Source organism: Oenanthe melanoleuca, chromosome 1A, assembly GCF_029582105.1.
Source record: "Oenanthe melanoleuca isolate GR-GAL-2019-014 chromosome 1A, OMel1.0, whole genome shotgun sequence".
In the NCBI taxonomy this organism is placed as follows: Eukaryota; Metazoa; Chordata; class Aves; order Passeriformes; family Muscicapidae; genus Oenanthe; species Oenanthe melanoleuca.
Window position 1 is genome coordinate 19,811,835 of NC_079334.1, and position 18,454 is coordinate 19,830,288.

The window sequence follows — 18,454 nt, forward strand, 5'->3', positions numbered from 1 at the left end:
TTCCTCTCAACCTCAGCCAGTCTGGGATTCTGTGACTTGCATTTTCTGCTCCAAAAATGCTTCCTTGTTACTGGGGCTATGCTGGTAAGATTCTTGAAGGTGTTTGGAGTGACATTATTTTCTCTTTGGTGTATTGTTAACAATTATACATCCATTTGATGTAAGTTCAAAGCTTACTGAAGTCACTGAAAGTTTTCAGGGATCAGGGGAACTGGATAACCTTGCCACGAAGAGAAAAAACTTGTGGTGAGAATATACTGTGCATTGCTTACACAGGGAAACAAAATCAAATGAAAGCTGTACTTTTTTCCCCCCAGTTTTTATTGAAATGTATAACTTGTCCCATGAAAGAGAGACCAAGGGCAATTTCCCATTAGTCATTTTCCATTCAGCATTTCCCTTGCACATGCAGGTCAAAGGAGAATGGATGTGTGCACGACCTAAATCCTTCAAAACCAGGGCACAGCATTATTTTCCTAGGGAGGTGTGTCCTCTGGGTGTCCTCTGAGGGAGCTCATTTCTCACCCCGCAGGATCGACGACTGTTTCTGTGCCTCTCGCAAGCTGGATGCGGTTGCCACCGAGGCCAAGTTCAAGCAGGACCTGGGTTTTCGGATGCTCAACTGCGGCCGCACGGATCTGGTTAAGCAAGCCATATCCCTGCTGGGGCCGGATGGGATCAACAGCATGAGCGAGCAGGTAACGGGACGGACACTCGGAGAGGCGGCTGTGGAATGGGAGACTTGTGTCTGCTTGTCACAGGAAATGAGCCCCAGCTTTCAGCTCTACGTAGACAGGACCTTAATGCTTCCCCTGCACTGAGTTAAAGCACTGCCAGGTGAACGCCTGCCTTAAGTGAGGGCATTTTGAGTTGTGTTGGTCTGCCAGTACTGAGGTAGCTCAGCGTGAGCGGGACTGCATCCCCTGAAATCTTCTTAACAGTGAACTGAGTCGAGTGAAGGCAGAGGAAGATCCCAGGAGAGCTTAGTGTTGAGCTGAATACTTAAAACTGCTTCAGTGCAGTGCAGAGTGCTGTGAGACAGGGCTTTGTGAGGTGAGCAGCCAGCTGCACCCAGCTCTGGGATCTGTCACCACTTCATGTGCACCACCCAGCCTGTCAGGAAATGGTCAATTGCTGGTGCTCTTTAATGGATTTCAGTCTAGTTTGAATGGACCTTGCAGATGTGAAAGTATCTCTGCAGTTACCCCTCCACTGGTCGTTGTGGCCAACATCCACCAGTTGAAGAGCCTAAATTTCCTTGGAGTTACAGCTCCATGAGGCTGGTGGCTGTGCCTGGGGATAAAGCTGCCCTTTGCAGCTACCTACTGTCAGTTGTCAGCTGGACTGTGATGCTCACTGAGGTGGTTCCCCCTTCCCAGAGGGAAATGATGGCTATGAATACTAACCTTTCCTTTTGAAATAGAGTTCCCTGGCCTTTCCGCCCCGATGAAAGTTTGTCACTGTGTGTTCCCAGAACTGTGGCATCATTTTTGACAGGAGCCAGGTGGCTGTCACCTCTCAGGTGGTCATGTGGGACAAGAGCTGGACTGTTTATGGGTTTAGGTCTTCTGAGATGAAAGCTGTTCCAGGAATGTGAATTATGTTGCTGTTCAGTAGCTTGTCTGACTCAGTATTGTGGATTCATCTGAGAAAAGCTTTAGAAGAGGTCAATACTTCCTGCAAAAAATGTAGTATCAGACTGCTCATTCCAAGGTTCATACATTGTACTTTTAAAAATTACTGTTATTTTAAGTTAGTCTGAACCTGGAAACTTCGCACAGCATATTTCCTCTGTCCTCGAGGCTGAAAACCAGGAACACTCTGGCTTGATTCATCAAAGTACCTAATCATATGCTTAACTCTGAACACATGCTTTTACATCCTATTTGAGTGAAAGTTAAGCCTGTGCTTAAATACTTTGCTGGATCAAATGTCCCACATCTTGCAGGACAGAGCCCTAAGTCATGCAAAGCTGAAAGACAGTAATTTTGTATTTTGCCAAAAGCCAAATGCCCTTTGTGTTGATTGTTCACATTGTTGCTGTGTTCCTGAGTGTGCTTGGAACACTAATGATGGTCTCATTAAAAATCCATTCCTCCCACGTGCAGAGAGGAGGGTGAGTGGTGCTGCAGCACAAGGCTGAGCTGCAGGGCAAGCCTGGGGAGACTGGCAGGGGCAAAAGCAGCAGGGACAGCAGTGCAAGCGAAGGGGAGCTTCAAATCCTCATTAACTCTTTAAAACCCTGACACTGCAGCATGACATTCTAGGCCCCTTTTAGTCAGTGTTAAGTCCTCCTTCAGCTTCAGCAGGGTCAGAACATCTTGTGTGGTTCCCAGGCTGAGCTTTTGCTCTGGCTGTTGCTGCAGGATTTCTCACTGTGGCTGCCCATGTGCTATGTCTTGCAGGGGAGCCCCTGCACTGGGTTTTCAGATTCTTTTCTACAGATCTGATTAGACCCCTTGTGCTCAATGAACACTTGATTTAATTATCCAGTGATGCCACTTACAGAAACTGAAAAACCAGGTGAAGGAACATTGCTACCTCATCCTTGTGTTCCAAGACCCAAGCACAATTTTTTTGCAGTTCCTGTTTGTTCCCATGGTGTTTACACTATGAAAGAAGGTGTTTTCCCACTGGCTGTGGCTGAAGTCTTTTCAAATTCTCTTTGCAAATAGTTTCAAGTCACCCAAGAACTTTCCTTGCCTAGGGTGAGCTTGTTTTTTCTCAATAATGGCATGAGGCCCCAAGTGCCTATTGCATGAGTGCACTGCAGATTTGATCCTGTGAAATGCACAATGTCTTTCAGGGGGGATCTAAGGGTCTTGCAGAGACAAACCTTAATTTTTATTGTCTCTACAGAAGCAGCCCTTCCATACATAAGCACCCAATATCTTTAGCCCTTCATACAAACAAGAAAACTGGGGTAGTTCAGCAAAAACAGTGGTTCTGGGCTCTTGCTAGGAAGAGCAGTGTCACAGCTTGGTGTCTGACCAGGACAGGTACCTCCAGTTTTTCTGAAAATAGCTTCCCTTTATACCAGCACTTGGGCTAAAGAGCAAATGGACTGTGGTCTGAGAGCAGATTACTGGGGGACCTCAAGGCAGGCTGTAAACATGCATCAGAGGTAGCTGCATGCTTCAGGAGATTTACTGCAAAGCAACTGGTGGCTGTTGGTCCACACACCCTACTGTATTTAATAAGCAGCTTTTGCTGTTATAATTTGCAGTAGATTTAATAATTTTTGTTCGTGGTTTCATCTGGACTCATTACCACAGCCACAGCAGTACTTTCCCTTAAGGGAAATGGTGATCAGGCGTAACAGGTATTTCAGATGAATACAAATTGCATTGTGGTGATTCTGTAGTGAAGGGTCACTTAATCTACTTTTTCTCCAAGAAGAGCCATGTTTTCCTAGAGCCAGCAACTTGCAACAAAGCTGTCTGGCATTTCATTTAAAATTAAGTACATGTTTGCTAGGGAGTGCTATACAAAGCCTTGACATTTCCAACCCCTTACAGTATCCATGTTGAAAAAGCTGTGCTCAAATCTGACTGATCTTAAAAGGAGCTTAAGATGTTTTAAAGGCTCTTTCAGTAATTGAAAAGTTAGATTTTAAGGCACTCTGATTATAGAAAACTGAATAGAATTCTTGTCTTTTTAAATACCAGTGGAAATAATGGTTGCTTTGGTGAAAACCTGTCTCTGCTGGGGCCCCAAAGACAAAGGTGCTCAGTTCAGTGTACTGTGGTGGGGAGGCTGGCAAGCCTGGTTTCACTCACCATGCTGAAGACAACATGAAAAATACAAGCAGTAAGCACAAGTGACAACAAAAATGGAGATTTTTACAAAAATGTTTGACTTTTGCTACTCTGGGGGTCATGTTTGTTACAGAGGTAATGGCTTTCATTAAATATATGCTGTTAGTCTTGATGATATATACTTAAATAATTGCTTTTAAAAATCAAAGAGAGTTCTGTGTTAAATTTGTCAATTCCTTTGTTTTTTAACTCCAAAAAATGACTAGGGCATGACTCCACTGATGTATGCTTGTGTCAGGGGTGATGAGGCTATGGTGCAGATGCTGCTAGATGCTGGAGCAGATCTGAATGCTGAGGTGAGGACTTTTTGTTGGTTGTATCTTTTTTTCCTGTTGTTTGTTTACATCTTAAACTACCCCCTGAAACTTCCTGAAAATCACAAGACTTAAAAAGAAAACAAATCTGTCTTATTTACTTGAAATGAACAGTGAAATCAAATGGCATTAGGTTAATGCTGGGGTTCACTGCACAGGATGGGTCCAGTCATCGGAGTTAACCCACAGGTAACAGTGATTTAGTTGTGTTTGTACACTGCAAATGAATACAGGCATTAATTAGCACAAGCCTGGGCACAGCTCTAATGCTACTGGAAGGACTCATTGAATCTCAGCTGACTTTAAATGAAGAAGGTAAAAGAAACACCCATCTGGTAACCTGCCAAAGCTCAGCATTTCTATGCATATGGATGTTCCAAGTAAGCATCCCCAGCACACAAGTGCCATATAGGTTCCATTCCTTACTTTGTTTTACAAAGTGCCTTGGGCTAAAAACTGTTGGATGAGGAGCTTGAAGCTTCCAGAATATAAATGTCTCATTGATGAATGCACATCACAAACTCAGACAATCTGTCCACCAAACAGATTGTTGTCCAGCTCAGTGCAATGCAGGTATGTACATTTTTAAGGAGCCATTTGAAAAATCCGTGGAAGAGTTATTTGTTAATGATCCCAGTTTCAATTTGTTGAGGTCATGAGTAAATTAAGCTGTCTGCTTCACTTATCTGTGTTCCATCTGTTCTGTTTGGACTTGAGCGAGCTGATAAATTGGAGTCACTGCTTCAGACAGACGTTTTGCACTTTTAAAAAGTCTAATTTAAAAAGTAGAAATGGATGTCACCCATAGGAGACTGACAGTGTTACTGCCATGTTGTGAAATCAGCTGGTGATTTCAGTTCCCCACAGTCAAGCACACCCTCAAAGCTGGCAGTAGCTGAATGGAACCCCTAGTCAGACCAAAGGCTGGCTGGGTAGGGAGGCTGATCTCTTCTTAACCCTGCCTTGTGGCTTAGATGGGAGGTGGTGCTGTTTGGTTCCTAGGGCAAGTTTTCATTAGGAGCAGTCCTCCCGATTGCTCCTAATCTTCCAGGCTTGAATCAAATGCAAATTTAAACAGTTTTGTCTTTCTGAAACTGCTGACATAGGAGAGAACAGCTCCAGTGAGGAATGTGAACCTCCCCAGTCCATTGCAGTAGAGTGTTTGCTCTAAAATGAAATGAAAACACTTTTGGACAAGAACTGTGAATAATTATGGCATGCAATTATACGGTGATTTGTGCACACCACAACCAACTGTGCAAATTGGGCAATTATGGCAAAAAAAAAGGCAAATCAACCATGAACAAAAATAAATACTCTTGTCAGGTGCCTGCATAATTTTCTCCCTTTCACTTTGCAAATATGTTTCCAAAAGTAGCCTCAAATGCTGGGCACCTCCCTTTTTGATTGCCAATCCTTAGTGAAAATGGACTCATTTCCAGATGTGCTGAGAAGCTGCAGTTTGCTCTGTACTCAGTGGGACCTGTAGCTGCTCAGCCAGTCTCATCCTTAAAAGCTTATCCAGCCACAGGTGTTTTGCAAACACTGTGTTGGAGAGAACTCTGACTTAGAAAAAAAAACGGAAAATCAACAAAACAAAAAGGAGCAAAGGAGTTAAAAAGACTTCATTTTCTTTGCTGCTTTCCATGGACTGCCCCGAACAGTGGTGGGAACCATGCTTGAGGAGGAGCTGGATGCATTCACTGAGCTGTGGTCCTGCCCATCCTTACCCTCTGCTGCTCTTGCTCCACATCCCAAACCCCAAGGCTTGAGCTGTTCAATCCTCCCCCTTCTGACCAAACTCAGCCCCTAAGGAGCCCTGCGTCCTTGTTCAGAGGCCAACACACTCCTCGTGGTGCCCTTTGAGCTCTCTCTGGGTGATATCAGCCAGGAGCTGGTGCAGATCTGGCAAGCTGTGGGATCTGCATGGGGTGTTCAGATTTTGCCCTCATCCCTGTCCTTGGACTGAGGGCCTGCTTTTAGCAAAACGCTGCATGTGGCGCTTGGAAATGCGAGCTGCTGATGGAACCGAATATTTAATGACTGCCCTGCTCCCCTGTATGGATAAAAGTACTTCAGACAAGGGAGTGAAAGCAGGGCTGGCTGGTGAGACAGAGAGATGGTGCATCTTTTACTCTGATTTTAGTCCTCCTCTGAAGATCAATAAAAAGATTTTGAATTTTAGTGTCACACTCCATCTGAGTGTGCAGCCTTGGATTGCGGATGTTCATTAGATTCTACCAGCTCTGTGAACCTCATCAATATTAATACCCCCATCTTTAAGACAGGGAAACTGAAGCAAAGAATGGTTATTCATCTTCCCCAATGTCTACATTAGAGGCACCAGGCACTAAGGCACAGAAAATGGAAAGAGCAATCTGAAGAATAGCATTTTGTTTTCTAAGGAGATAGAATAGTTTGCATCTCTTTTAACTGTCACCACCCAGCACTTCTAGTTCAACTCAGACAGGAAAAGGCAGTAAAAAGGAGGTTTTCTCAAACATTTCTGAAGTGTTACCCTGCCCCATCACTTCCCAGATATTTTTTTCCCCTCTGGTGAGAGAGGAGGAGCCTGGAAGAATGCCTGCGAACTCCAGGGTAGGGCTTGTGATGTGTGACAGCAGTGACAAAAGTACTGATTTAAGTACAAAGAATTTTGGCTGGGCCTGGAGCAACTTCAAGACCCAGAGCTGTTGGTACATGGCCTGGTGAAGTCAGTGGGAGTGGTCCTTAGCTATAAGTGTCCTGATCCATCCTTACTTCCCCAGTGTGTGCTGTTGTAACCAGCTGTGGATGGTTTGTTTTGCCCTTGTGCCAAAGAATCTGGTGGCCAGTGGTTTAGATGGAGCTACAGTAGTTGGTAAAAGACTTCATTTGGTAAGAACTCAAATCAAGCTGTCAAATCAGCATGAACAGTTACAATATTGAGGAAAAATTTTGCAGGAAAAAGATTAAGCCAATCATTTTATAAAGCACTTTTCCTAGGTTTTCTATTTCACTTACTCCCTCACATGCCTGGCTTTCAGGCAGGTTGAATTTTGTTACATATAGCTCTTTAAAAAAATAACTTTAATTTGTTTATAGGTTGTCAGTACTGCTCATAAATACCCATCCGTCCACCCTGAGACCCGCCATTGGACAGCTCTGACATTTGCTGTGTTGCATGGACATATTCCTGTAGTTCAGGTATTATTGTATTTCCCTACCTGCATCTCATTCTTTTTTTTTCTCCTCTTCAGTTCTAATTACATCCATCTCAAACCAGCATCCTCTTGTCATACTCATATTGGTTACTTCTGCTTCTTCAAGAGTGTACTGATACATGATAGACTTACAAAGTGAATACCTTAACCAATATGAGGCTTAAACAGGACAATTTTAAAGCAAAGTCACACCAAAGAAAGTCTGACAACTCCTTGTGCTCCTTCCTGACCACTTGTTTTTATATGTTTGTTTATTCATTCATTGCACTTTCTTACGCTGTTATATTCTAGCAAACACAAAACCACTGCCTTGGTGGGGAGAGAGGTGGGCAACAGCTCTCATGCTGCTCCAGAGGGGGAGAATCCCTCACTCTCCTTACCCCATCCAGGTGTCATGTGGGATGTGCTGGTTCTGTGCTATGGCATCTCAAAAGTTGAGAAGGTTTATTCTTCAAAACAGCTGTGTCTGTGACACACTCAAGCACCAGAATTTGAAGGCCCAAAGACAGAAATGATCAAGGGGGGAATGGAGCACAGGCTCCATCCTGCTCTCCTTGGCCACTTTTGTTTTCAGCATTGTTGCTACTTACAAGGAAGTGTCCCCGATGGAGACCACAGCTTTTGGATTCATTGCTGCAATTGGTGCTTAAGAATTGCCTTTCTTTTGGCCATGTTTTCATACAAAAGATGGAGACGATCCATTTTTGGATGGTGCTGGGCTTCCAGAAGACTATGACGGAAGGATGCTAATTTTCTTCCATCTCCAGTGCATTACTTCCCAACACTGACCTAACCCCATTTCCCATGCAAAAACTCTGGGTTACACTTTTTTGGCTCTGAAGTTGGACGCTGGTGCTTCTGGTGTTTGGCAGCGTAAAATGAGCGAAAAAAGGAATGAATTGCCTCTGTGAAACAATGGGCAGAATTTGCATGTCATGTGTCTCCATTGTATCTGGTTTGCAGATAACAAGAAGCATTAGATTCTCATTTGTCACTGTTCATGAACTCTGAAGACTGTGATACCCCCTTTAGTTGCTCTAAATGGTGAATTTTCTTTCTAGCTATTGCTGGATGCTGGAGCAAAGGTAGAAGGTTCCTTAGAGCATGGAGAAGAAAATTACTCTGAAACTCCTTTACAGCTGGCAGCAGCTGCTGGTAAGGACTTTCTTTCTCCTCCCACTGTAACAGTTCCTCAGCTGGGATCTGTGGTTTAGGTGAGCAAATACTGGATTTTAAAAGGAGTAAAGATGCATCTCTTGTTTTGCAGGAAATTTTGAACTGGTTAGTTTGCTTTTGGAGCGAGGAGCTGACCCCATGATAGGCACAATGTACAGGAATGGCATTTCCATGACTCCACAAGGTGACATGAACTCTTTCAGTCAGGCTGCTGCACATGGACACAGGTAGAGTGGGAAGAAGTCTAGTGGCATCCTTCAAGTGCTACTTTTTTGCCTGGGCATCCAATTTGAGCAGATGGGTGAAATTTCTGCATGAACAATTGAACATGCCACCAACTGAGCAGAGATGTAAGGCTTTCTGCTACATGTGAATTCAACCAGTTGGTGGTACAAGCTGCGTTTTGGTTTGTTATGTTTAAAAAAAAAAGGAAGGAGACTTCTTGTGGTGTGTTCAATGCAGTGGTTGTTAAATGGCAGCTGATGTGACAGCAGAAGGGAATGTCAAAAACATTCCTTCTGAATTTCTTGATATTTTTCTCAGGTTTGAGTGAATTGTGTCTGTACTGCTACAGCCTAAATTTTGTTGAATATAGTTTCTGCATCTATGTTTACTGTAAAGTCCTGTGTGTCTTAATGTTGTTGGTATGCTGCAAATTTAAAAAAACCAAAAAACTACTGAGATGAGCACCTGGCATGCATGACCTTGCAATGCTCAGGAGTTGACTGCAGTGTAATGAGTTAGTATCATGATCTTCACATTCCTACTTTTCTGATTGTAGCCATCCAGAGGAACATAGATACAGGTTAGAGACAGTACCTACTGTGTGTTTGCTTAGAGATGAGCTGCCAGTCTAACAACACGCTGATGGCAGGTCAGGGCGGGTTCAACAGCTCTGCCCGTCTGGAGCCTGTGAGGGATCCCTGGCACAGACAGGGCACTCTGGGTCTTGAAGTCTCACATTCACCCTCTGTGAATGGGAGCCACAGGCCCAGGGAGATCCTGGGGCTCTCCATGGCTTGGCTGCTGGCTGTCTATGTCCCAGACTCTGGCTCTTGTGCTCCTACCTGTATAACACTCACACACAACTTCCTTCCCTCTCTGCCCTAAATTTGTTTGGGACACACTATGCTGCGGTCTAGGCAGTAGCAGGGGGGACACTGGCATACAAGGAGGGTGGGCTGGGGGCTGGTCTGGTTTCTCTCCTCACAGCTGCAAAACCCAGGGAAACCATTGAGGTTGATGAGGTTTTGCTGGTGTGAACCTGAGAGCATAGAGTCTCTGAGTTTGGGCTTTGTTATTTGATGGCCCAGCTGGATCAGTGGCTTTGTAGAGTAGTCCTGGCTGTGCTTGAACCTGCCCTGACTGGCCTTGTTGAATGTCTAGCTGCTCTAGCTTTCCCAGACTGCTTTGAGTGTCAGTCGAGTGGTGGTGCTTTCCTTAGCTCCAGGCAGCTCCCTTCTCAGGTGGCTGCCATGCTGGGAGTCCCAAGAGCTTGTCCAGAGGCACCTTGGCCTTCCCTGGTTGCTGAGGAAGTCTTGAGTCACATTTAGCTGATGAGTTTTTGTTCCCACAAGATGCCGCCACTCATGCAACATCTGTGCAGTTCCTGTCCCGCCAGCAGGGACTTGCAGACATTTCCCCAGGCAGTGCAGGTGGGCTAGCAGGAGCTGTGCTTGCCTGGGGTCTGCTCTCAGCTGGTTCTGCCATTAGCTGGTGTAATTTCTTGGGTAGGTGTCCTAACTTGCCTCATCACAGCAAGTAAGCCCAGCGTGGTGAAAGCCTGGCCGCTGACTGTGCTCTCCCTCTCCTCTGCTCTCCTCTCTGCCCTCTGGCTCTGTGCTGTGATCGGCAGGAACGTTTTCCGCAAGCTGCTGGCTCAGCCGGAGAAGGAGAAGAGCGATATCCTGTCGCTGGAGGAGATCCTGGCCGAGGGCACGGACCTGCCCGATGCGGCGGCGGCCCCGCTGTGCGCCAGCCGCAGCAGCAAGGCCAAGCTGAAGGCGCTGAAGGAGGCCATGTACCACAGCGCCGAGCACGGCTACGTGGACGTCACCATCGACATCCGCAGCATAGGTCAGTCCTGGCCTCCTGCCCCTTCTCCATCCGGGGCAGGACAACTGTGGGAAACGGGTCCCTCTTGATGGGCTTGCTTAAACCGACCATGGTCACATCTTCCTCAGCTCTTTTGGAATAAAAGGTGGTGGGAAATCTGACAGGCTGTTTTCCAGCTCCGCAGCACACCCTGTTCAGGGGCCAGTGGCTTTTTTCTGCAGGACACAGTGGTTTCCACTGGGAGCCATCTGCACTGCTGCATGGCAGAGTGTAGGTAAGGCTCTGGGGCACTGTTCAGCTGTCGTGGGCCACTTCCAGCTGCTTCTCTTTTACACCCTGCTGTAAAGCAGTGTCCACCATCAAAACTTTATTTTCCAAGACTCTGAAGGCAGGAGCATGGTATGCCATGCCATCCTTGGTATGCCAGCTGAGGGACTTGAACATCATACCAGCCTGCCCTGAAGTAGCTTCTGCCTGTAGGCAGGGTGGTTGTGTGGTGCAGATGGAAATTGATCTGGACTGTATTTACCATCCCCACTCATCTGTTCACAGAGAAAGAGAGACCCAAGTGCCTGGTGTGCCTCTGCCTGGGGCAGTGCTCCAGCCCTGGGGACATGGGGTATGGATCGGAGTGTGCAGTGGGCTGTGCAAGCAAAGATCTGGAGATGAATGAGAGGAGAGTGGCAGGGCTGCTCTCCAGGCATTGAACATTTTCTGACATGGAAGGAAAAACCTTCACTTGCCAAAACACCAGGCTTGTATTTCCTTCCACTCTGTTCTGCAAGAGCAGAAAGTAGGACACTTCCAGCCTCATGCCTGCAGAGGTACATTAGCTGCATGTGCTTTTTTGCTCAGTGCATGGGAGCAGTTCCCTTTAACTTCCTGGAGAGTGGTTCTGCCATGACAAACTGCTTGAAAGGGCTGATCTGCTTAACTCACCCAGTGCTCTTCAGAGAAAATACTAATGATCAGGAGAGGACATGAGGTATCACTTAAAGCAAGTTTTAATCTGAAGACCACCAATTTGAATCCAGGTAGGTAGTGACCAAAATCAGGTTTTTTCACCATTTAATGGCTCTCCAGGGCCACATTCAAACAAATGAGCTAGTGTAAATCTAGCTTCCAAAAGGCTTTTGCAACACAGAACACCACAGCAATTACCACAAATTGGTAGTCTCAGCAGAGAAGCTGAAGGCAAGATGAGCAGAGAGACCACAGTCTTCTCTTAGCAGTTGGAGGAAAGCCTCTGTGCATTAGCTCTGGGATGTAGTGATAAGCATCAGCCTTCTTAATTAGGGATAAATAGGAACTTGATTTCTTGAATGATTTGGCAGCTTTTGCTTAAAATCCTAACATCAGCAAAGGTAAAAAAGCAGAAGGGCAGGTGTTTCCTGGAGCTGGGAATGAGCTGTGTCCTCTGCCTGCAGGTGTTCCCTGGACGCTGCACACGTGGCTGGAGTCTCTGCGCACGTCCTTCCAGCAGCACCGGCGGCCCCTCATCCAGTGCTTGCTGAAGGAGTTCAAGTCCATTCAGGAGGAGGAGTACACTGAGGAGCTTATCACACAAGGGCTGCCTCTGATGTTTGAGATACTGAAGGCCAGCAAGGTACGATAAATTACGTGCTTTAAAGGAAATCAGCCTTATTGCCATCCTGTAAGACACGAAGGCTTGCAATATTATTTTTGAACAGCTCTCCCAAAGGTTGTTTAGACTGCACAGGATTATTGTTATCTGTATTAAGTATCTCGGGTTTTTTCACTGTGGAAGCATGGGTTATAAACACACAGGCTAATCAGTGCTCCTACTAGAACAGCCTAATAACAGGTGCTAATGATAAGCTGGAGAGACAACAGAAGCTACAGAAGATACATAGTGGTGAAATTAAAGTCACAAGGGTCATGGCAGCATGGCAAGAGGTGATGATAACCAAACCAACCCAAGGAGTAATTTCACCAAGTTTGTTTTATAGAACCATGCAACAGAGCTAATATTCATGTTTACTTTGGATTTCCTTAGCCTGTCATGCCTTTCTTTTCTCTTCATGTGGGATTTGGACTCAGCCTTGTGAGGGGACTGGTTTCTACAAGCACAGAACAGGATAATTTTTTCAAATTTTCTGTGTGCATATTTGTACATGCAGCTTCCCCAGGTTTATTCTTTCAGCTGATGTTTTTTAGCCAAGCAAATCAGACTAACAAAACCTTTCCAAGGGGGTACCACTGGGTATGTAAATATAATGGCAAAAGGGATGACCATGGGGCTGGCAAGGAGAGGAAAATCTTTTACCTAGTGAAGAATTTAAAACTTGTTACAACCAGTAGTCTCTTCTCTACTGGTCCCCCTCAGAATCAGTCTCTCTCAAGGAATGCCCAGTCACTGTCTACTGTTACCAGAAATTCACTGTAGTGATGAAAAGCATCAGAAGTATTTGATTGGTGTTCTTTTTCCTCATGCTCCACAATACATTGTTAAATTGTTAAACTGAAAGTAAGTAACTTTTATCACCCAACTCTTGTGTGTAACAGTAAGGAGCAAATAATTTTTAGCAATAGCCTAAATCATGTGAAAAGGGGAAAGGATCTGGTATAGGAACTCAGTACTAAATATTCCAGACTTGATATAGCTAATGATGACATACATGGATTTATTTCTTGTACCTTGCTGCAAAAGCAGGCTTGGACTAGAGTCCTGAGCAAATCCTGTATATTTGTTCCAGCATTGTTCTGATTTTTGCTCCCATGAGCCTTGTTTTTGCAATTAGTTTGTATTGGATGGGTATTTATGTAGAATATTTTGAGATGGGTTTTAGGAAATTGTTCCAAATCCCAGGATTTGTTGATTCCTTGTTCCATACTCACTTGAGTTAATGTACATTCATCCAGAAACTACCAGCAAATTGCTGTTTGGTTTGAAAGTTGATATGAAACTAATAACATTGAAAACTTAACAGAGAATAAGTTTAGGCCTTGTAGTCTATGATGAGGGGTGACTTTTAGTTCCTTTTCTCCTGAGTGGCTGAAGCCAAGGTCAGCAATCATCATTAGAATAAATCATTTACATAGGATTATACCTTTGGTACATCTAGTCTATTGTAGAAGACCTGGGAAAAAATAAGACTGCTACCTTCTGCTTTGGGTTCACTTAGGAACCTAAAATATGGAAGGGCAAAACAACTGAAGTATCACAAAAACCCCTACACGACGAAGAATAAATCTGTGCTGATCTTTATGCCTGCCCCTGGGCCTGGGGGAACTGCATGTTTTCATGGATATTCACAAACACACACTCACACAGTGTTTCATAGTCTTACAAAAAGTAATTAATCATTCTGGGACACTGTAAGGGTTTACAAATTGTCTGCAAATGTTATGAATTATTCTGGTAGTCTTGTCCAAATGGCCTCATACAAAGCTCTCCCAGACAGAAATGAGGAAAGAAACTATGCAACCCTTTGGAAGGAATCTACATAAATTCATTTGTAGGAGAATGAGCCAATAAAAGTTCTCCCTGGTCACTCCATAAAAGGCAGCTGAGGAAAGCTGAGATTTAAAGGATCTTCTGTTCCTCTTCTCTGAAAGGGCTGAGAGCAGAGATTTTTTATATACCCACAAAATGGAAATCTCCTTTAAGAGGTACAGAAGGGCCATAACAGAGGTTCACATCCCTCTCTTGACAGCAAACTGTGAAGCTCTGCATTTTGTAGAGCTGTGGAGAGAGGAGCTTGATTTGCCCACACGGACATCCTTTTCCCTGTGGGCTGGAAACTTTGAGAGAGATTATGACTCTTGCTAAACATCACAGTCTGGCCCAGTACATTTCCTTAATGAGTTTTTCAGGGCAAAAAGTATAAAATAAGCAACTAGGAAGCAGAGAGCCACTTAGCAGCTCTTGGCTGATGTAAAACAAGATGTCCCATTTGCTACATATTGTGATGCTCGGTATATTTTAATTGCATGGCAGCTTGCACCTAGTAGAAATGGCATTTTGAGTTCCTATAAATAGTTCCAGCTATCCCATAATCTCAGAACAATTTGCTAATATTAATGAGTTGAGACATGGAAGAAGATCTTATCCTTTACCAACAGGGGAAACTGAGGTAATTAAACAGGCAGATTTTCAGTGTCTCATGGAGTGACAGTCCCAGTCTCAGAGGCTGTGATAACCTGGATAAGCTAGACAGCAATTCATAGTTTTGAGTAATTTGGCCAGAGAAGCTCCCCAGAAATTGCATGGAAACATAAGGGCAGGTCTCAGGATAGGAAGCAAGCTTTCTTCCCCTGCCTTTTACTTTGCACTGTCATATGAAATGTTCTTGCAGGTTCCCAGGCCATGCAAAAAGGCCAAATGCTACAGATATGAAAATATCAAAGAAAATGTAACCAATACCTACAAGAACAGTGTCAGATAGGAGGAATTCATTCTGTCTTATGGATGGTTTATAAAATGCCTGTATCTAGAGGATACAGATGTGAGGGTTTATGGGGGAGCTCTGCCAGCACTGGTGCTGGTGACCTGTAGGGTGGTAGGGTAGCACTCCATTCCCATCTATGTGCCAGGATGCTGACAGCAGAAACAAAAATAAAATTTGCTGAAGTCCTGATGCTGTAACACAGAACAGCAGCAAAAATCGGTGAGTCAGGCAAAACTGGCTGAGCTGAAGTCCCTGGGTTTATTGCCTTTCTTCAAGCTGTGAAGTAAGTGGGGGAGAACAGTGTATATGTTGCACATGGGTTGTTCACTACTGCACTGAAGCCCTGGAGGAAGTCTTCCAAAAGCACAGATGAAGGTTTGATACCCAGCTCCTGGTGGCTTTCAGTGGGATGGAGCTCTTTCATTTCCTTTCATCGCTTTAAATGTCTTACATCAGCTGCACCATTGAGAATTGCATGGGGAGTGGGGAAGTAGCAGTGTTTCCATGCTGCTGAGGCAGAGCTGTGAGAACAGAGAATCACTCTGCAGTCACTCCCTCCACGGCTCCTGCAGTGACTTTGGGTCTTGACCAAATTAAAGACCAGGTCAAGGTATTCTGGAAAAAGCAACATCTGTGGCAAAGACATGGAGAGCTCGGTTTAAGGCAGCTCTCCTAAGAGCAAGTGTAACCCAAACCAGGAAAACTCCAACACTCAAAATGTTGATGACACATGGTGGTTTTGAGACACTGCATGGGTAGGAAAGGCAGTGCCATTTAGGGATGAATTCAGTCTCTTTGGAAGACAAGCACACAAACAAACTGCTGAAAGTGGTTTGGGCAGGGCTGTGTGAGGCAGAAACCAGAGAGTCACTTCTGGGAGTGAGTAGCCCTGAGCTAAACTTTAGCTGCTGTGTAGAGCAGAGTCAAAATTAAAATGATGATGGAGATCTTGTTATGGAAGAATGATAGGAAGATAAAACTGAATTCATGCCTGTTGGTATCTGTATTGTGCTCTTCATGGCCTGGGAAAACTTCCCCAAACTCCGGACTGAAAGCTTTCCTTTCCCTTCTGCTGAGGTTGATGTTTGCATTGCCTGAGCTTGACTCTGAGCTGGATTACCCACCTGCCCTATGTCAGAGGGCCATATTTACCTGAGGAGTGACCCCCTCCAACTAAAGGCTTTTGAAAGAGCTGTGGGGGGGCTGCATCCAGGTCCAAGGGCTTGTAGTGCCTGAGGTGAGGCTTGCAGGTCAGCTCTTCTGTTTTTGCAGAGATTCTCTTAAGGATAATGATGTTTCTGTGTCCTCTGTCTGCGAAAATCCTGGAGCTGTTCAGTTTGATCTTGACATTCCACAACCTGAAAGGAGACTCAAACCCACAGCCTTGGAAGTTAAACACATCTGGCCTTTGGAGGAGGTTGGGTTTAGGTTTCCACTCCAGGGCTCTGCGTAAGACTGAATTGTCATTAAATCACCCAGCTCCATCCATGTAGGTGAGCCAGCACCATTGCCAGTTGTATGAGGTCAGGAGCCAGTTTCATTCACTCCTTTTTCTGCCTACAGCAATTTACATCAGCTTGTCCTTGGCCTGTTTTTCAGAGAAAATACACAATCTTTTAATTCCAAATAATCTCTCTTACAGCTTTCTCCCGTTCCCCTGTAGGACAGGTAAGGAGCTTGTTGCTGTTTCTTTGGATCCTGTGTGGCCATGCATTGCTGAAGTGCATGTGTGAGTCCACACGTGCATTGAGCACATGAAGTGTTGTCTGAAGCCACTAGAGGTGCTTCACACCAGGAGAACTTGGCTTAGGACTATAAGTACTCCTGCTAGTGTATTGTCTAAGACTAAATCAGCTTGAGAAGTCATGGGAGCAGTCCTTCACTGCCATACCTTCATTGCATTGTGAAGCTCTCTCTTCATTCTCCCCATCCATTTCTGTCAGTGACAACTATTTATTTTATTTAGTTTATTTTGATATTCAGCCCATTAGTGAGGTGTTGGGCAGCCAGGTTTGTTGAAAGATGCAGGAAACTACTTTGCAAAGATGTTTCCTCAGGATTTAAAATTCCCGCAGCTTTCCAACCTTTACAAATGCACCTACAGGCAGCTGAAGAAATGTGCAGGAGGCTCTTTTGGAAGGCTGAGCTGTTTGAATAACAGCCATCAGTCTGGTGTTGACAGTTACCGAGAATAAATAGCAATTCAGAACAATAACCAGTTTTAAAATTCCAAAAGGATTCAGGCATGTGGAGAAATGCATGAGAAATCTAGCCTATGTGGTTTAAAAGCTAAAGTACTCTTTCAGCAGTAAATTCTCCATTTGGAAACCTAAATCTCTTAAAAGGAAAGTTTTTGGGTGTTTTTTTTTTTTTAAATACATCTTTTCAGAAATAGCCTCTGTCACAGATGCACTAACTACTCAAAAAGTATTTTTGTGTCTCCATGAAACAGAAGGCAGCAGGAAAGACTGAAACATCTGCCTGTTGTGTTCCAAAAAAACTGTCAGAAGCTGAAGCTTGAGATGAGCATTCTCTTTCTCTGTTTCTGGGGTTTTTCTGGATTTGATTCTTCTAAAACAAATGTTTGGAAAGGTTCCTTGAAATATGTCAACAGACTCAGCTCATGTGTCTGTTCTGCTAAGTCCAGCAGGGTGGTCAGCAAAAACCAGTATTTCCCCAGGGTTTGCATGTGACCTAGAAAGTGGCACTAGAAGACAAAGGAGCTAGAAAATTCCACTTTTTTCCATTGCTTCATGGTGGGCTGAAATGAATGCTTCAGATGAGCTTGAGTGAATCTGTATTTTGTTCTGCAAAGCCAGACTGCCCTGTTCTGCAGGAAGGGCTAAGGGTGGAGTGGAGAGGTGAACTCTACATAGCACTGGGGAAGGCACTCTGTCATAATCGTGTCCCAAGGGAAAATCTTCCCCTAGGAGAGTGCTGGGCATGTTTCTCTTACCTGGAAACCATCAGGAAAGACTCCTCTTTGTTTTGTTGAAGTGCTTTTCAACAGAAAACTGAGGATTTATTGTAATGAAATGTTTCCCTAGGATATTTGTTTCCCACATGATATTTTATCTTTCTTGAAAAAATTAACACCTGAAAATTGAATAATTTGGCTGATGACTGAAATACTTCAGCTGAAGAAAAATGTGGAGAGGAGGCAGGCACACCAAAACCTGCACTAAAAATAGCCCTGAAGACATCCCAGGGTGCCAAAGGGACTGCTTATGGATTCCATGGAGTGGCTAATGCCCTTGTGTGTGTCATCCGGTGCCCAGCCAGCACGCAGTGATCAATCTTTTGGCTGGGACTTGCTGTGATTTTGTTAGTCAGGTTTCACTGTTCTCAAGCAGCTGCAGTGATCTGTAGCATTGCCCATTGTCACTGTGTCCGCACAGTTCCGAGTCAGCCGGAGCCAGGTTATCCACACATGCACATCCTGCATTCTGCGCGTGAGATGCGAGCGCCAGGTACCG

General features: G+C 44.7%; 1 protein-coding gene across 1 annotated transcript in view; it reads left to right on the forward strand.

The window, feature by feature from the left end:
- Positions 1 to 18,454, forward strand: part of ABTB3 (ankyrin repeat and BTB domain containing 3) — a 174,081-nt gene that overhangs the window by 128,751 nt on the left and 26,876 nt on the right. The window contains exons 5-11 of the mRNA XM_056508141.1: positions 533 to 698; positions 4,025 to 4,114; positions 7,217 to 7,318; positions 8,397 to 8,490; positions 8,603 to 8,738; positions 10,367 to 10,587; positions 11,994 to 12,172. Coding sequence (XP_056364116.1) covers positions 533 to 698; positions 4,025 to 4,114; positions 7,217 to 7,318; positions 8,397 to 8,490; positions 8,603 to 8,738; positions 10,367 to 10,587; positions 11,994 to 12,172 — 988 coding nt within the window. The remainder of the gene's footprint in view (positions 1 to 532; positions 699 to 4,024; positions 4,115 to 7,216; positions 7,319 to 8,396; positions 8,491 to 8,602; positions 8,739 to 10,366; positions 10,588 to 11,993; positions 12,173 to 18,454) is intronic.